Source organism: Momordica charantia (genome assembly GCF_013281855.1).
Source record: "Momordica charantia cultivar OHB3-1 chromosome 10 unlocalized genomic scaffold, Mcharantia_2.0 BLBB01000010.1, whole genome shotgun sequence".
Classification (NCBI taxonomy): Eukaryota; Viridiplantae; Streptophyta; class Magnoliopsida; order Cucurbitales; family Cucurbitaceae; genus Momordica; species Momordica charantia.
The window spans coordinates 5,755,039-5,773,848 of record NW_028275158.1 but is presented as its reverse complement, the minus strand read 5'-3'; the positions used below and the strand labels follow the sequence as shown (position 1 = coordinate 5,773,848).

The 18,810-nt window shown below is 34.7% G+C and overlaps 3 protein-coding genes and 1 non-coding gene across 9 annotated transcripts; 2 read left to right on the top strand and 2 right to left on the bottom strand.

Annotated features, from left to right (window-relative positions):
* The first annotated feature begins 249 nt into the window (after nucleotides 1-249).
* Nucleotides 250-3,721, top strand: LOC111008257 (uncharacterized). Of its 6 annotated transcripts, none has more exons than XR_002601084.2 (6): nucleotides 255-886; nucleotides 1,356-1,422; nucleotides 1,938-1,986; nucleotides 3,019-3,091; nucleotides 3,312-3,356; nucleotides 3,451-3,721. XR_002601084.2 is itself a non-coding variant. In XM_022280897.2 (5 exons), exons 1-4 carry the CDS (start codon nucleotides 647-649, stop codon nucleotides 3,071-3,073), a joined length of 411 nt encoding a protein of 136 aa, XP_022136589.1. In that variant the 5' UTR covers nucleotides 255-646; the 3' UTR covers nucleotides 3,074-3,091; nucleotides 3,312-3,721. The 6 variants fall into 6 exon arrangements, 3 of the variants coding, with proteins under 3 accessions (XP_022136587.1, XP_022136589.1, XP_022136588.1); XR_015788566.1 differs by having other exon boundaries at nucleotides 261-886; nucleotides 2,770-3,091; XM_022280897.2 differs by having other exon boundaries at nucleotides 3,312-3,721.
* An 803-nt stretch (nucleotides 3,722-4,524) lies between these two features.
* LOC111008286 (short-chain dehydrogenase TIC 32, chloroplastic) lies at nucleotides 4,525-9,075 on the top strand. Its single transcript, XM_022280932.2, has 8 exons — nucleotides 4,525-4,800; nucleotides 5,990-6,221; nucleotides 6,522-6,601; nucleotides 7,189-7,342; nucleotides 7,435-7,513; nucleotides 8,018-8,102; nucleotides 8,522-8,568; nucleotides 8,667-9,075. The coding sequence occupies exons 1-8, from the start codon at nucleotides 4,695-4,697 to the stop codon at nucleotides 8,829-8,831; spliced, it is 948 nt and encodes a 315-aa protein (XP_022136624.1). The 5' UTR covers nucleotides 4,525-4,694; the 3' UTR covers nucleotides 8,832-9,075.
* Nucleotides 9,076-9,485: 410 nt separating this feature from the next.
* LOC111008285 (uncharacterized) lies at nucleotides 9,486-12,086 on the bottom strand. Its single transcript, XM_022280931.2, has 2 exons — nucleotides 11,792-12,086; nucleotides 9,486-11,095 (listed from the first exon to the last, which is right to left on the bottom strand). The coding sequence occupies exons 1-2, from the start codon at nucleotides 11,921-11,923 to the stop codon at nucleotides 9,818-9,820; spliced, it is 1,410 nt and encodes a 469-aa protein (XP_022136623.1). The 5' UTR covers nucleotides 11,924-12,086; the 3' UTR covers nucleotides 9,486-9,817.
* Nucleotides 12,087-14,298: 2,212 nt separating this feature from the next.
* Nucleotides 14,299-14,370, bottom strand: TRNAT-UGU (transfer RNA threonine (anticodon UGU)). Its single transcript has one exon. It is a non-coding gene; the product is annotated as a tRNA-Thr (tRNA).
* Nucleotides 14,371-18,810: the final 4,440 nt, after the last annotated feature.

The window sequence follows — 18,810 nt, the reverse complement described above, 5'->3', positions numbered from 1 at the left end:
CTTCAAATGGGGTGATTTGAATTTGTCATTGCAGACTCATTGAGAGTCTTGATCTTCAAATTAGATTTTTCTAAGAACTCAATAATGTTTGGTTAATTTTTTTTGTTAGAAAGGACAATGGAAACCATACAAAAATGATACTACAATTGAAGACACTGAGTATGCTACGAAATGTTTAGAATGGTTAAAAGGTTTTCTAATTTGAAAATGTACCAATCTTGCTAAACTGAGTGCAATTCAATCTATTGAAACAAATAATTTGGATTGGAAGTTCTACCATTAAAGTATCAGCAAACTTAATTCGTAAATGGGGCTAAAGCTTGTGAGTTGAATTTTCACTTCGAATATTGGGGCTAAGAGAAAAAGAAAGGAGTAATTGAGAAATGAAACACCACCATTCGCTGGTGAAGGCATTTTTCCAAAGTAAAAAACTCGTCTTTTTCTCGTGTTGTGGTCTTGGGGAGACTTGCTTGTCGCTCGTCCAGGAATCTAGAGCCCCTCCATCACCCACTTCTAAGAATTCGCGAAAGTGGGCTTTCGTGGGTGTGCTCCATTTCAATGGCCTGATGGGGAATCGAAACCCAGATTTCGAGCTGCAGAGAATTCGAAAACAATCAGTGTTACACTAGGTTCAAAACATCGGGAAATGGACCAAGCTCGGGCGGATTTTTCCACAAAGATAGACAGTCAGATTCCGGGGACATCCCCAAATTCAACTGTTTCCGAGATGCCCACTTGTTCCGTTCTTGAAGATTCCACCAAATCGAAACCTCCGTTGAGACAGACCGAGATTTTCAAAGCCATTGAAGTCGTCGAGAAAGACTCTCTCGCCATAGCTGAGAGCTTCACCTCTCTCTTTGCTTCCCTCCGTTCGGCTCTCTCCGAGGTCACATAGTTTTGGCATCCTATTTCTTTTTGCAGCATTTTCATTAAGTGGGGTCGGTTAGAATGATCGTTCGACTTAGAGCTGAGTTTTTTTGAACTGGAATATACTATCTTCCTGTTTGATTTCCAGGAAAACGAACTTAATCAAAGCTTTAATCTGTAACATTCTTTATTTCATTTCTATCTCTTTGTCTTGCAATACGTACTGCATTGGCGTTTTATCGAATATTGAACTTCAGATTCTTGAGAAAATTTGTCATATTATTATGATATTCCCCACCTTAATTTTTGATTCATGCCACCTATTTGTGTCGCTTTGATATGCTGAAGATGGGATAAAAAAATGCTAAGCCTAATTATCTCCTTCAATGACTGAAAATTTACTACTCTAGCATGAATTGCTGGAGAAATGATTCTGGGTTTCCTCTGGTCAAGCAGTTTATCTGAGTGAAAATAGAATAATCTTGTAGGCCTCCGGCAACTCTATTGATCATATGCATTGCTTCAGTGACGCTGCAGGCTGCCTTCAAGAATCTGGTAAGTGAAAAAATGGATGATTTTGGTTGAAAAGAATGGCTGATTATGATGTCAGTTTAGATGTATCATTGTTGTCTACTATAAGTTGATTGGTCATCTGGGTATTTCTTCCTGTATTACTTAAAATTTGATCTGTACATCATTATGTTCATTATTCTGGTTAAGATGTGATAGTTGAACTTAAGAAGTGACTGCCTTGAGATTGGTTGTTACGTAATTGGCATTTGTGCCAGATTTTTTTATTAAATTTGGAGAGAGATTGGTTGCCATCAGACTCATGAAAATACAGAACGACTTTAATCTAAAACTTATTTGCAAGGTGCACAAACTTTTAGCATTGCATAACTCTAGTCATCGTGTGTCCTTTATGTATGTTCCACAATTAAAAAGGTCATTCTAGATGCCTCGTTTGTCATATCGAATATTGTCTAAGGTTGCTCCTAGAATATTAACAAACATATTTGTTGAATTGATGGTCTTTGACATGAGTTCTTTTGATTCTCTCTACCGTGTAGTGCTTGATGCGGCAACAAAGGGTAATCGGTACATTAATTCTTCATTGAGGTATGCTTCAATGCTCATTGACATCTCTTTTGATGATAACCATTAATGCAATTTTTCTATTTTACACCAATTTTAACAGAGATGTTCCTCTAACAAGCTAAGCAATTATGGACTCAATAACTCTTACTTGATAGTTATATAATTTGAGGTCTTTATTCCGATAGTATTATAAAGAAATGGAAGAGTGACATAGGCAGAGAGATTCTAACTTTTGAGAAATATTTATTGATGTAATAATCGAAATTGCAGTTTAGACACTTCAAGAAACTATTTGGTACATGTCTCTTTGCTATTTGAGGAGTAATTCATTGGTTGAGTCCTCTGTCAGTTGAATTGTGTTCATATTTTTTTGAGTTTGGAGAAGTTTTGTGGTTACTTCAGTAGATGCTGGATGACAGTCTCAGGCTACAATTCTGCAAAGGTGTAGCCTGAGATTAATCTGAGACTAGTCCATTATACGTAAATGTGTCTTTTTGTCCTTTTGTTTGTATCGATTATGACTATAATGCACCGTGTTGCAAAGTCAACTCTTTAAGTTACCAGTGTTCTAGAAGTCTTTTAAGGCCTTAAGGTGAGACCCAAATTTGAAGGAAGGAAAAACCTCCCCACTGGCCCAAAGAGTTAAAAATTGCATTGTCGAGAAAACTGATTGTTAAAGTCTTCTGCTACACACCAACACGAGCTTAGTTCAGGGGTGATTGGCACCTCTATCTGACAAAGAGGTCATGAGTTCGAATTCCCCCACCCTTACTTGTACTGAAAAAAAATGTTTCAACTACATAGGAGGACCTTGGGAGACGTTTGAACCGCTTGAAAGCACATGGATCTTGAAGTAGAAGCAAAAGAACATGAGGAAAAAAGATGATCATATGTTCCCTCACCCTTTTGGCAAAGAATACACCAAGTGGGGGAGAAAAGAAAGCAAATTTAGGATTCTTCTATTCTATTCTATTCTATCCATAGTATTGATCTCATGTTTCGAAAATGTCCCAAAAGAAGAATCTAACATTTTTAGGTATCTTCCACACCCAGACAAACTTTGAAATACCTTATGGAAGACGGTGGATTCTGCCATATAAATGCTTGAACAAGGAAGAGCAAGAAAGTAAGCAGGGTCCGAAATCTAATGTAATATTGTTAATTTTAACTGCTTTACATCTTCATTTCCTTGGTTCATATATCCTTGCCACTATTTTCTAGCATTCTATCTAAACTTTTTAGTGTTACTTGATGTTGATTCTGAGTTATTGAATTGTACGTGTCTTGAAAACCTTGCATTGATGGCCATTGCTTTAACTCTGGACTGTATTTTCTCTGCCTTGCAGATTGAATCAGGAAATGAAAGGCATTGACAATCTAGCTGCTCAGCTGTATCCTTTCCTTTCGTGTCTTTTCCCCACCATATTTCTATTTCATAATTTCTTCTGTTTATCTGCATTACCCAGTTCCTTAATTCTTGCTTAGCAAAGTTCTGAGGAAGAACGTCGACGCTCTAGACTCGGCCGTGAACAAGCTCCTTGATTTTCCATGAGCTCGGCACGGTGGTTGTTGATGTTTCAAGGTCAAGAATTATTGTTTCATTAGATTGTGAGAATGCAGTTCACTCCGTAGTTTCCTTCACATTACATGTTGAGCTCTTTGATGTATTTAGCTAGTTATAGGGGTGAATAAATCTTCTTTATCGTTGAATAGTGTAACTGTGTTCTCAATAATTAATGTCACTTTTCTTCAAGAAGGTTTAGGGTTGCCCTCTTAATGGAGATTAAGTTAATAATTTGCAACGAAAAATAGCTTGATGGGTATAGCTCCATCCAATTAAAAGTCAACTGTTTAGGCAAGTCCTTCTTTTGTCAAAATACCAAAAAAAAAAAAGAGAAAAAAAAAAGAGAGAGTAAATTATTTGTGATTTACAATTTAGGCAGGCAGAGGCAACACTATTTTCTATAAGCACCAAAACTTGAGGATTCAATTTTTTCAAAAGCAAGCATAAATAGTTTTAAAATATTCATTCATCTCTTCCAACCACGTGAGATTCATGTTTCAAAATAAATTTCAAATAAAAAAGAAAGGGAGGGACTGAAGAACAATAAATGTCCTTAAATACTGTCCTTTCAATTGACTTGATTAATTAATGTCCTAAATCAAATCAAGACGTGTTTAGCAATAACGTGAGCAACGCTGTCTACGTTGCAAGTTGCAATTAATAAAAAAAGATCATTGTCTAAATTGCAATTAATAAGAAAGGGAAAGGCATCAATTCAAAACCAGCAATCAAATATCAAAGAGGCAGGAAGGAACTAGGAATGGTGAAATTATCGAACTAATTCTTTACGCTTAATAGTAAAATACGTCAATTCAGAAATCGTAAAAAAGTGTTATGTTGCGACTTGCCTCAAGTTATTAATTATCCATAATCTCTAATTATAAAAAATGATGATTGTATTGAAGTAATATTCGTTTGAAAAAAAAAGGAAGTATCTTTTTTTAAAAAAAGACGATCGAGTTTTTTAAATAAAAAAAGTTCTTACTGTTCTTTTCTTTTCCTTTTTTGAATCAACCAATCCGAAATGATCTAAAACCTCCCCCAAACCCAGAAGCAACATAAAAGCGAGGACTTCGTTTGCTCATCGTTTCTTCCATTTTGAGACAAACCAGTAAATTTATATAGGTTGTGTTGTCTGATTCACCCATTTGTAGAATTCTCAAATATGTGGATTTTTGGATGGAAAGGACCATCTGGGTTCTCAGCCCGTTCTACAGCGGAAGAAGTCACAGAAGGGATTGATGGGAATGGCCTCACTGCTATTGTTACAGGTTTTGTTTCATCTTTTCCCTTTTCCTGTTTGTTCCCCTCTATTCAAATCATTCCTTCGATCGGGGTTTTGTTATTAGTTATTTCCCCTCTTTGCTGGTCACTCTCAGAAGTCGATGGTGATTTCTCTTTTAATCTTTCAGTGTCTCCTTAGTAAATTTGATGCGTTCCACCAATCCGATGTCTAGATGTGGATGTTTAACTTGCTGTTAGATCACTGGCTCACGACTTGATTGCTATTTGTTTTTGTTCTAATGCAAATTTCCGTGCCATTTTTAGTCGTAACATAATACCTTCTAACACTTTCTTGGCCATAATATGAATACTAAGTTTCTTGAGTGTGTTCTGTCGCTATTCCTTGACTGTTCAGTCTCAATCAGGTGTTGGTGGCCTTCATCCTTTTTAATGTGATCTTCTTTTATATGTACTGTGTAGAGATTTATGGAGTAATGCAATTTTCTTTTTGAAGATTTATGTACTGATTGAAATTTAATTGTTAGGTTCATACTTAGCAGAATGTTTGTAAGTCTAGAAACTGAGTCAGAATAAGGATCTTTGAATGGCTCTTTGCAAGAATGCCTGAAGATTTGATGCTCTGTGCAAGCATCAGGCAAAACATTAGCCGGTTTGGATCGATTTCTAAAAACTGTTTCTGAACATGGACTTTGAAACTTGTTTTCTGTTACTTTTTGCTTGAAAAGAGATTCATCTGGATAGTGTATTTGTTTCCATTTATTTTTAATTTCTATACATGTCACATTAGAAAACATTCTTTACTATATATGAACAATCTTTTAAATCGTTCCAAAGAAATAATATGTAAATGACAAAACTGTGTTCTTGAATGTACAAGTTTTTTTTTTCTCGCTACTGTAGTCGGTTAGCCAAAGGTCAATGTTGTCTGGGGAAGTTTTACATTTTTGGATCCTTCTTCTGTCCTTGACCATAATTTTTACTTAAAAAAGGGTCAGCTTTCCTGATCTCATATTGAATCTCTAGATCTAATTCTCACGTTTCTCCTTTTACTATATATTTTACTAGTTTCCCCTCTGATCATTCACTCAAGTTTCTAGCATCATTTTGATCTATAGAAGAACTTTCTCATTTATCTTATTTTGGTTAAAGAATAGTTGAAGTTTTTCTGCTTTTGAAATATCTGGTTCTTTTTTCTTTTCTTACTCATGGTTTCAGGAGCTTCAAGTGGTCTTGGCGAAGAGACCACACGCGTTCTTGCATTACGGGGAGTCTATGTCATTATGGCTGTAAGGAATGTTGAAGCAGGGAAAAAAGTAAAAGAAGCAGTATGCCAGGAATTCCCGTCTGCTAAAATCGATATCATGGAGTTAGATCTTAGTTCAATGGAATCAGTAAGGAAATTCGCATCAGATTATATTTCCTCAGGCCGTGCACTGAATATTCTCATGTAAGAACTGAATTTGGATTCGCTGGACTCAAACTCTTTGCTTTGCCCAGGGGATCTGCCTTTCCACAAGCCTGCATTTCATTAATGCTTTCCTTTTAGTTGAATTTTATAGGATGCCTTGTGCAGGTTTTACAACTCTGAGAATGGATGTTATGCTGTTTATATTTCATTATTTATCTTGACATGTTTTCTTAAGAAATTGGCTGAAATGTTAACAATTGCCTCCAAAAGAAGAGAGTTTTAGATCAAATTCAGCTGAATAGAGAATGATCATTTAACATATATTTTCTTTGTTTTAAGGAACAATGCAGGTGTGATGGCTACTCCTTTTATGCTTTCCCATGATGGCATAGAATTGCAGTTTGCAACGAACCATTTAGGTATGTTTCAAATAAATAATTTTGTCATAAGTACAATTATTTCATTAAGTTTGTTGCTTAAATATAGTCGTTTTTAAGCTTTATGATCCTTTCATGCTTTCCCATGATAAACTTCTAACATGAAATGATCAAAATCTATGAACTATTCAAATATATTTAGAATATTATAATATAATATAAATACAAAGACGTCTTTGACGGGTCCTCGTCGTTCTTGAGGCAGTGATGTGTCATTGTGTTTGAGTTGTATAATGCCCTTGTACGATGTTCATGTTCATGTTTCTTAGATTTTAAAATATCCTCGTCAATGAAGTGCATTTTCTTAGTTAAGCAGAAAGGGTTGTTGATCGATATCTAATGGAACACCATCTTTTCTGATTGGTTGAATAATTGTTTATAATATATCCTTGTATTACTGACCTCTTGGGTTTTATAGATCTACTTCATTACATTATAAAGTTACTCTAAAAGAAAAAAGTTGTCAAACACAAATTTATTGCACTACATCTGATCCATCTATGTTATTCTTAAACATATTCTCTTTCAGATATTCTGACTAGTTACTTTGGATTATTACTCTATTGTAGGACATTTTCTTCTGACAAATCTTCTACTGGATACCATGAAAAAAACTGTGCTTGAAAGCAAAAAAGAGGGAAGGATTGTCAATCTGGCATCTGAGGGTCACCGAGTCACTTATGGCGAAGGAATTCGTTTCGATAAAATCAATGATGAATCAGAGTAACAATCTTAGTTGCTTATTTTGATGATTGAAGCCTCAAAAGTTTCTTTGAATGTGATATAGTAATTCCTTTTGTCATGTGAAATTTCAGGTACAGAACTATCCTAGCTTATGGACAATCAAAGCTTTCCAACATATTGCATGCCAAAGAGCTCGCCAGGCGGTTAAAGGTGCTTATTGGTTTATTCATCAGATTTATAACCAGAGCTTTAAAACTTGTATCTTAAACTAGGCAGAAATTTTCGGTGTAGGATAAGTGACTTGAAATTTCTATCCTTTCAAAATCAGTCATCTTTATTGCTTTTAGAATCTAAAACTTTGTCTTCAACTGTATAAATGTTCAACCGGTCACTCTCTGAAGTGAACTAGGTGGAATTCCCATATCATTCACACGAATTTATCTAAATATATGTTCAATATACATATATTTGATCATCATGACATTATTCCTTGATCATGTAACAGCCTTTTCTGAATAATATATTATCCAATGACTCCAGTAAACTATTAAATAACAGGCGGCATAATCATTGGAGATGATTTGTTCTACAGTTCTTTAAACAAATTTATATCTTTGATATAGTGTGTGATGGAGCTTGCCTTATTGTGATTTCCCCAGTTATCTTATCAAGTCAAATTTAATTTACGACTATCATTTTTATGTTTTTTGACAGGAAGAAGGGGTAGAAATAACAGCCAACTCCCTTCATCCTGGAGCAATTATTACCAACTTACTACGCTTCCATGGTTTAATTAATGGTAACTTACTCGGCCCTTTGCAAATATAAGGCGAATGTACTTTTGTAGATGCTAAACTGCATGTCTCAGATGCTTGTTTCGTTAGTAGAATATACGCGTCTTAATTTTTATCTATTCCAAAAAGGGTGCTAGCCTCCCGCCGAGGTCAAGGATCTCCTCGATATCTTTTCCGAAAAAAAGGTGAAAAAGATTCAAAGGCTCACGTGATTTATAATTCTCCAAGTATTTTTATAAAGGCATCTTTTTCAATCAATTCAGAAGATTTGGTGTTTCAATCAAATTGACCGTTTTAGGTACTCATGAATCACAGATGGAGAACTTCCTATTTTTGAATTAGTGTAGGCTTATATAATGTTTCTTTACCATAAGTTGTCTGTCATCTACTGTTCTGTGTGTATGACTTATCGCTTTTATTACAGCTGTTGCCGGTTCAGTCGCTAAATTTGTGCTTAAAAATGTCCAGCAGGTATGTTAATCATTGATTTCATCAAATTTTCTTGAAGACTACATATTTAGTCTCTCTCAGGTGGGTTTTTATGAGCATAAATTTACATTTGACTGTAGGGAGCTGCAACTCAGTGTTATGTGGCGTTGCATCCCCAAGTCAAGGGGGTAAGTGGAGAGTATTTTGCTGACAGTAATATATCCAACCCAACCAATCACGCCAAGGATAAGGAATTGGCCAAGAAACTGTGGGATTTCAGTGTGGAACTGACCAGCCCTAAATAATCTGAATCCTTAACATGACTTCTTATAGATATATGGACAGTTAAATGGTGGAAGTAGATTAAAAACTATTTGTAGTTTCAGTTGCCCTCTCTGCCTTGAAACAAATATAAGGAGAATCTATTGTAGATCTCCTATAGGGTGGTTCTATTGTTAGCCTATTGAAAAGAATACAAGTAGAAGTTTGTAATGCTTGTGTTTTGAAATAAATACAGTTGTGTGTATACTGTAGATTTCAAGTTTTTCAGATTGGTTTCTCTGTGCTAGACACCTATTCTATTGGTCTCTAAGAGAAGATTTCCAAATGGGGGGTGGGGTTCTTTTCTGCTCTGAAGTGAAAGAATGTGTTCAAAATGAATAATAATACACAGCCGGCTCTTTCTTATATGTAAAGCATTGCAAGACAGTTTTGAGAAAGTAATCTAACCAAAAAAAAAAAAAAAAAAAACCAGCGACATGTTGCCCCTCAGAAGTAGAGCAGTATACTGCAATGGTGCACCGATTCTTATTCTGTTTGCAGCTCATCCATTTCAGGGAATCAAAGCATGTCTTACTATAGACACTGTTGCAAATTGCAATTGTTGGGTAGCTCCAACCCAATAAATTCTCACCTTTTTGTGTATTCTAACAACTAATTTTAGATCAACAGTAGAAATATTCTGAAAAGATAAAAACACTTTATATTACCATATATACAAACTTTCAATTTCTATCAGAATACTAACATCTATTACAATTCAAGTGCTGTTTATTAACACGGCCCTATTGTCAATCTACAACTTTCTATTTATGTTTCTAAGAATAGCTGCCTCTGTTTCGTGTCATATTGTTAAAAAGAAAATGGTTTGAATGTGGCTCTTTCATGATTTGACCTCTTTTCTATCTTCAAAACTCACCATTTCTCTAGCAGTTTGTCTCACCTACCAAGTTGTAACTGCAAAGCAAGATGATGGGTGTCGTGAGTTACCAGAGGATAAGCACCAGTTTGGTCATCTTGGCTGCTGCGTAATTGGAAAGAACGACCAGGCCCCGGTGGTCGTACCTTCTGTCTCTGCATCCTTCCCATTAGCCCACCACGCTGAGTTGATATTAGGCTTAAGTGTATCACATCCATTGCCATTATCAAAATTGAATTCTTTCACAGTCCCAAGAGTAACGGAATGATGTTCTACTTCTTGATGCCCATGTACTTCTTCACCATCTGCTTTTTCCTGTTCTTCTGTATCATTTGAGGTATGACCGCCAACATGAGAAGTTTCTTTTGCCGTTTCAAGTGGTTCGTGTATTGGAGATGATGCAACTGCAAGTTCATTTGATTCCAGTGGTTTATTTTCTACGCTTTTTAATAAAGCATCTTCATCAGACAACTCAAATGAGAATCTATGATTAGCAGCAGCAGCTTCATCCCTTTGGCTTCCATCAGTGAGGATCTGAATATTATGATATTCATTTGACGCGTGGTAGTCTGACACAGATTCTGAAGTTTGAGGATTCAAAACAAAATCGTTACTAGATTTGTACCCTACAGAATTCTGAGTGCAAGAATCAGAACTTTGCTGTAGTCGCCAGTCCTGAATAGAATGTTGGTCAAGGTTCAACAGCGTAGGAGGAACTTCTATTGGGAAGTTAGAAAATGAAGAACCAGAGGGAGTAAAATCACAATCAGGCAAAGGCGACGATGCCCCGGAACGGGAAATGACCGAGCGTGGTGATATGAGGTGACTAACTGGGCTTCCGGGATAGAATTGATAAGATTGAAAGTCATCATTAGGAAACTGATCATATTGGTGATCAGACTCAACTTTCTGATGGCTAGGTTGCAGATACTGAGCAAATGGAACTTCAGGGGAAGAAGGTGTAGTCAAGTGGATAGACTCAGGAGGAGTGAAGGGAGCAGTTGATGGCTGAGTAGTGACAGTGGAGAAATTCAGAGGTGGAGACACTAACTGTGTTTCATGAGCAAATGGGCCAACGGCAAAAATAGAGGAAGGCCCATCAGGGGAATACATGTTAGCAGTGAGAGAAGTGAAAGAGAGTATGGCTGTTGGTGATTGTGTAGCAGAAGGCGGCTCTGATTGAAGGAAGGATACAGGGGAAGAGGGAGGTGCAGCAAAGGGAAGCACAATGTCTGGTGATTGTAATGTATTTTCAGGAGGTTCAGTTGAAGGACTTGGTTCTGGGACCAGTACAGCGTGTCCAATTCTCTTCCTCTGTTTGAGAGATCCAAAGCACCAATAAATACTCCAGCAGCTGCCCCATCTCCTTTTCTGGGGGTAATCAAACAAACAGAAAAAGAGGAACAAGTGATAATGACATCAGTACACAACAGTGTAAAGAGTTGGGACAAACGACAGCCCCATTTGTTGGAATCTTTATATAAAAAGCATTGCTCTACCTCAATATAGAATGCTAATTTTTTTTTAAAAAAACCTCTCCCTCTCTCTCTCTCTTTTTGAAAAAAAGGAATGGGGAGATGCCTTTCAGATTATAAAAGGAAAGGCAGTGTTCATTACAAAAAGACAAATAACATTGGCTGGAACAGAGCATTGCCTTCCTGACACGGTCATCCAACCCGAGACACTAATCGTGTACTTTTCAAACCTTAAAAATCTAATAATCATGCGATAAAACAGAAAAAGAGAAAAAGAGAAAAGAAACTCGTGATTCCCTTTTTCCGTGTGTCCATGTGATGGGAGTTTTTAAGCAAAAACAAACAGAAGGACCAAAAAAAGGGGGAAATTGAAGCCTTATATAGAATTCTGCAATCGAGGACAACACAGATTCCGCGATATCATAAGACATACGAAAGAAGAGAAACACAAACGCTCCAGCCTTAAGACCAATGATCGCATCATCCTACTACCTAGCGGAATAAAGAATGAACCATAATTTCCAGAACAGGACCAGTATCAATCCACACGAGGAAACCGCGCTAAAATCACAAATTCCAATTCCAACAATACCTGGACGGCAGTAGCCCGAGGGAAACGATGATCGACGGTGGCGATCGCATCGGCGGCAGCCGTTATGGTTTGGAAGGTGTTATTCACGGGGCTCAGATCGGCATCAGCATCCGCATCCGGACGTCGCCTCATCGCTGTGATCGTTCGAAACGAAAGAATAGCCAATTGTTTTCATAGAAAAATCGCCGTTCCTCATACACGAGAGATGAAATTTTGTTGGGGGAAAATGGAAGAATTTGCAGTAAGAAAGTGAAGAGAAGGTTCGTTAGGGAGAGATAAAGAAGAAGACGGAGGAGGCGGAAGGAAAATGAAATAACAGATTATTGTATTAAGCAAAAATAAAAAAAAAATTAAAAAAAGGATTTATGACGTGAGAATTATTATTTAAGAAGTGGGAGTGAGAGTAATTATTTGATTTCTCTGAATTATTATTATAAGTTATAATTATTTATAATGGGTTTTAGGTTAAGGTTTTTTTTCCAGGTCTAACACGGCAATGACTTTGCTTCTTCTCCTCTAGTTTGTCCAACTACCAAAAATATTAGGTCAAGGTTATCTTTAAATCCTCAATTTTCATTATGCATTTCTCACTTCTGCCCTTAGTTCACACTTCAAATTATACACATGCATCAACGACACACGTAAATTGGTAATTAGATGACAAAGTTTAGTTAACAACAACTCACTATAGAAATTTGGTTAGTAGTTTATATACTAGACAAGATTGAAATTAATTTGGTTAGTAGTTTCAAAAATATATGTTATTTTTTCTAAACATTAATAATTTGTAACTGTTGAACTAAATTGAGAAATAGGGTGTAAAAGATTATTATTGGCGCACGTGTGCACATATAATTGTTTGATTTGAAAGTTTGGTTTGAGGGTTTCGTGACAAACAGCAACACTTGCTAAAGCGTGAGCGAATTTGTCTGATATTTAATAGACTTCTCCATGGTTGTTGGGCTTTAATTTGTTTTTTCTTCTCCTCTAATTAATATTTAATTTATTCAGTAAATCGCCACTTTCAACGACCTTCTCTCTCTCTATCCACGTGGATGAGAGTAAACTTCATAGATAGATAAGAGTTGACCCTACTGCAATTAATTACTTCTCTCTTGTTATATGTATATGTCTACGTGCACACACACGTCATATTGTATGCTATTTGTGAACAAATATTATTTCATTCTTTTGAAACAAAATATTATTTCATTCAAAACTCAGGTTTCAAGTCACGTTTATATTTATATTGTAATATAAGGTTTTGTATGCTTTAACTTTGTCAACTTTGGCCACATACACTTTATGATCTATATGTATTATGCATGTATCTATTTTTATGTATATATACACACATCATTTTCTAAAGTATTACTTTTCGAAGTTGTGTGAGAATTTTTCTCAATGACCTAAACAGAGATCGGGATGATTTTCGGACCCCACTCCGTTCATTTTAAATTATATATATATATGTATATCTTAAATTTAAATAGTTGTGTATGAAATTTTGAAATTTAAATTTCACCATTCAAATTATCAAATACAAGTTTTTTTTTTATCAATAATTTGAATTGTAAAATTTATAATTTAGAATGAGTTGTTTTTATGAATTATGCCGACATTCTTCAACAATTTAAGATTTTTTTCTTCTAAATGGAGATTTTTTTGTGTGGTTTAACCATTCATAAAGAGTTTTTTTCATGTTGATTTAAATGGAGATTTCCTATACATGAAGAATTAACATTTGATTATAAATTTTCTATAAAAGATAAATAAATGAAAAATAATTCCACAACCGGATTCCTACAAGTTCCCCGCTGGAATGAGGAACATGAAATGGGTGACCAAGACGGGGATGGGGACCCCGTCCTGCCTAATCCCACAACACTTCTATCTAATTTTGAGTCGTTTGTAACATTCCCATTTTTTGTTTATAGTCTCTTGTTTTCTCTTCATCTCCAACAAAATCAAGTTTACTTTTTTTTTTTAATAAAAAATGAAAAATTTGAAATAGGTACCAAATGTAATTATACTATTTTATTACTAAAGAAAAGAAATAAGAAATAAGAAACAAGAAACAAGAAACAAAAGGTTACTTTGTCCTAAAATGTTTATATTTATTTTATTTCTTTGCCATGCTTTTTATCTTTCTTATAAATATAATTGAATTAAATGTCAATTCTTCATTTTTTATTTATTTATAAACTTAATTTTTAAAAAGAGAAATAAAAAAACAGAATAGTTATCATTATTTGATCGTTTAACATATGCATAACATAATTTTAAATATGTATATCTTTTTTTGAGTAAAAAAAGAATATTTAAATATGTATATTAAACTATGATGTGACATCTGTAAGTGGTCATATAAGTTAGTGGAAGATTGAGTAAATATATATATTAATTAAGAGCTAAAGTTTGTTTTTTAGAAATTTAATATATAACAATTTAGGGTAAAGAAAAAGGGTCTTTAAAAAAAAAAAAAACGGATGACAAAAGTTCAAAACTGCCCTCACGCAGGATCGAACTACGGACCTTCAGTTTACAAGACTGACGCTCTACCACTGAGCTATAAGGGCTTCTGGCTAGTGAATTCTTTGTTATATATAAAATACTAAAACGTTTTTATTTTTAAAGTCATATTTTAAGGAAAAAAAATGCTTAAAATCATATCAGTTAATCGTAGTATTTTATAACTACTTCTGATTCAACTAGTCGCGCTCTTTAAATAATTAACATTAATATGTACTTTACAAATAAGTCGGAGAAATGTAGAAAAAAGATATTAATAAACAAAAATTCCTCATTAACATTAATATGTACTTTACAAATACGTCGGAGAAATGTAGAAAAAAAGATATTAATAAACAAAAATTTTGGAAGTGAGATTAGTGAACGTACAAATACTAAAAAAATTAGTTCTAAAAGAAAATGCGACTTATTTCGGACAAAAAGAAAAAAAGAAATTGACCTAACATTAAAAACAAGATACCCTAATTAAGATCATTGAGATGCAACCATACAATAGTTAAAAAAATAAGATTTACTTTTAATTTCTTTTTGATAGCTTATTTGATTACAAATAACTTAAAAATTAAACAGGCTTAGCTTATAAACACCTAGCTCCTAATTTCATTTCAACTTTGAAGAAAGAGAAAAAAGAAAAAAAGAGACATTTTTTTTCAAAAAAATAATAATTAAAAAAAATGAAAGAAGAAAAAGAAAAAAAATGAAACATGTTATGTCGTGTATGAGAGGGGATTGTGATGGCGTGGGCAGTGGATTGAGGTCAATTAATGCTCATGCGGTCCATTGTTTTATCTTTTATGGTCCACACCCGTATCATTACTCATCCTATAAACTTTTGTTTTAATATTTATTTATTTCGATCCACATTTTATCGAAATTTTTATTTACATTTTAATGAAATAAAATTTCAAAGACTAATTCTTGCGGAGAAAATTAAGTTTATATAAATTAAAATAACAGTTTGCCAATTTAAATATAACTAGGTTCTTAGAACTTTCTCTGACTTTATTTTTCATATATAAGGTTTACTTCTCCAAGAAAATAGCTGATTGAGGCATATTTTCGAACAAATTGTGAACCAGAGCAGAGCCACAATTTATGAAAAGAAAAAGTGTGGAAGAGTGGGTTTGAGATGTTTTTTTGAAAGAAAAGTGTCCCTTAAAATTTTTATTTTGCGAGCACTTTTAGAAGAAAAATATTAAATGTTTCATTATGTATTTGAATTAAATATTATTTGGAGGAGATTTAGTGTAGACTCTATTATTTGAATTAGATTTAGTTTAGATTATATTATTTGAATTGAATTTCTTATTCCTATAATGTTTAAGAATTATAATATTAAATAGATTATTAAGTTTGTATCAAACAATTCAATTCAATAAAATGTTGGTGAAAGTGAGCATAGCTCAGTAGTAATTGGAATATACCTCCAATAGGTGTATTTGTTAACTTTAAATTGATTTTTAAGGTATCATAGTGATTTTTGAAAAATCAATTACACTTAAAATCTCTTGTTAATTAAATTTACCAAACCCATTTTTCGATTGAGTGGTGGTTTATTCACCCTTAACCAATCTATTTTTTCAAAATCACTTATTGTATCATCACTCCAAAACCCATCGTCCTAGATCAATTCACTTGTAGAGCTTTTCAATTTTGAGGGTGAAACTAATTCCCCTTTTTGCCTAGTAATAAACTATCTTAAATTCTTCCTCGAGGGAAGGATTTTAAGAGTACTCTTTCATAGTAGTCTCGAGAGTCCTAATTTTATAAAGGGTTCTTATTTTGTTTCAATTTGATAATCATTTTGTAATTAGACCTCCAAGTTAGAACCACTTCTTCCATTCTAACTATTCATTTATCAACTTTTAAAAAACATTTTCATAAAATCTAGGTCAAATTGTGAAAATCTAGTTAAAAATTCAAACGTGTTCTTTCTTTTTGAAAGGAATGAGAAAAAACATAAAGATCAGAAAACCAACATAATCTTTAAAAGTCGAAAATCGAAAGCGAAATCATTATCCAACTCAACCCAGAACATTTAACTTACAACTCAACCCAACCTTTCAAAGCTTAAAAAAAGTTGGAGATGGAAGTAGAGATTTTTTTTTCTCTCTTTTTAGTTTCATCACATGCAAATGCATTTAGTGGTTGCAAAAGAAAGAGAGAGATTTGTATGTACAAATAGGTTAGGGGTTTATGGGCAATAGGTGGAGTAGGGCATGTTTGTGAGGCGCAGCGCAGAGAGAGGAGAGGAGGGGCAGGGCAGGGCATGACCCAGCCGGCCGGCCCTAACAATTTTGAGCATTCAGCAGCGTAGTGTGTAGTTAATAATTATGGTGTTTGTTTTATGGGATCGGCTGCCCACTCTCACTCCACCTCTGCACACTATTTAATTCAACCCCCATATATATGTCTGCATCTCTATAATAATGCCTACGCCCTTAGCCTTCTTTAATTTTCTAAATATTGTTTGCATTGGGGGGTGACATAACACCAACACCACCCCCACCACCAACAGTATGCATATCTATATATAATTGCTTTTGGGAGTTGTGCATTTTGTTATATATGTTATTGTTAGGGAAGGACAACCCACTAGCATGTGACTTTTTTTTTTTTTATCTCCAAGGGTGCGTGTATTATATTGTCTATTTCGGACTCAAGCTTTCGTGTTGAAACAAATCTTGTGTCCTTGTTTTGTATGTCACGGATTTGATATATTGTGTTTATGTTTCTAACAATTTACCCCGACCCCTCCTAGAGTTTTGGTTTTCTGGTTTCACTTGGAGAGCTTCTCGATCATACTAATATGTGAATCTTGTTGGTTGTGACGCACGAATATAGAGGAAGGGTACACTAGATCTTGAGAAGGCTTAAAAGAATATGATAGTAATTACCTTTAATCAGTCAGTGGTACAATTACAAGAAGGCTACAATTCTTGGCTTTGAAGTAATCTTGGTTGGATGACAAGATTTTCTTAGAAAGTATGTAAATGACCACGAGGAAAAAAGAAATATGCTGAAAGAAACTTTGTTGGTCTATAGAGATAGTCTTTAGTATTCGAAGCAAGTAAAGTCAAGCATATAACGACAGAGCGTGCTAAAAGGATCCTGGTTGGTCTATGCAGGGACGATATAGTCTTTTCACACTTCTAAACAAACTAAAGTCAAGCGCAGCCAGGTTGGCGAATTCAAATTCCAAATCCTGAACTTGGGGCATCACACACTTGTACTTCTATGCCAGGTAAGTGACCATATCAAAAAGCAAGATCAGGTGAGTATGTTTGCTCCATAATGGAAGCCGAGAGGGAGGTAATTAAAGAGGAGTTGATGGGGTTACATGGAAATGGAGAAGTATAGAGAAAGGGAGGAAGGGCAATGGATTAGTGGACATAAGGAGTAAGCAAATAAAGAAAGGGGAGAGAAGACATGGAAATATCCGACGGCATGCAGTGGAGAAAGAGAAGAATCAGAGAGAGAGAAAAAAGGCTTGCTTGGGCGTTGGCAGTGTTATTTTGAAAGACAAAACAATTAATGCAAATGGCCAAAGATCCATTTCGTTAGGGGTTTCAAAGTCTGTTGGGCAATGCCATAAGAAAAATCGTACACACAAGGGCAAAGGGCAATGGCAAAGGTAGCCCTACTTCTGCTACTGTTCACTGCATGGCCTCTTTTGCTTAGCTGCTGCCTACTGCATGCCTCCACTCAACTCAACTCAATCAATGAGAATGAATGAATGAATGAAAATGAATGAATATTTAGATTCTATTATAGCTAGATGCTATACCTATATATCCCTAAACATGGGCCCCTACCAACATAGCCCTTTTTTTTCTTTTCCTTTTTCTCTACAATATCTACATATACATCATATGCCTTTTACATCTCCCAATTCCTTCCCATTTTAATAATTCAACTCCTTCCCCTAAACTCAAAACCCAAAACCCAAAACCCACTTCCCAAGTTCATGTCATCTATCTCCCCCATGGACCCTTTTGGTGATTTCATCCCACTTTGAATGCACCTTATTAATACCTCATCTTCCTCATTTAATTTCTCCAAGTTTTCATTTTCCCAAATCTCATGATCTTTCTCTTTCAATCAAGTATTCCATATCAGATGGATATAATTCTGAGTAAGCGTAGAAATTTTTGCCGTGATATGTCGTCCACCACTAAGTTTTTGATGGATAAGAGAGAAGAATATAGAGAGAAAAAAAAATTACTTGTAAGAAATCTATGGTGGGTGGTAAGAGAGATTAGGTAATTAACCATCTTGAATGGCTTATAATTGATTCAAAGGGGATATGGTTAAATTGAGAGAAAATGAGTTCAAACCCATATTGGTTACCTATCTTAGAAATTAATTCCTATGTATTTATCGGCACAAAATATTGTATCCTCAAAGTGAGATTAGTCAAAGTGCATGCAACCGAAACGAACAAAAAAAAATGGATGGGACGTTGAGAATATATAATGAGATAATTA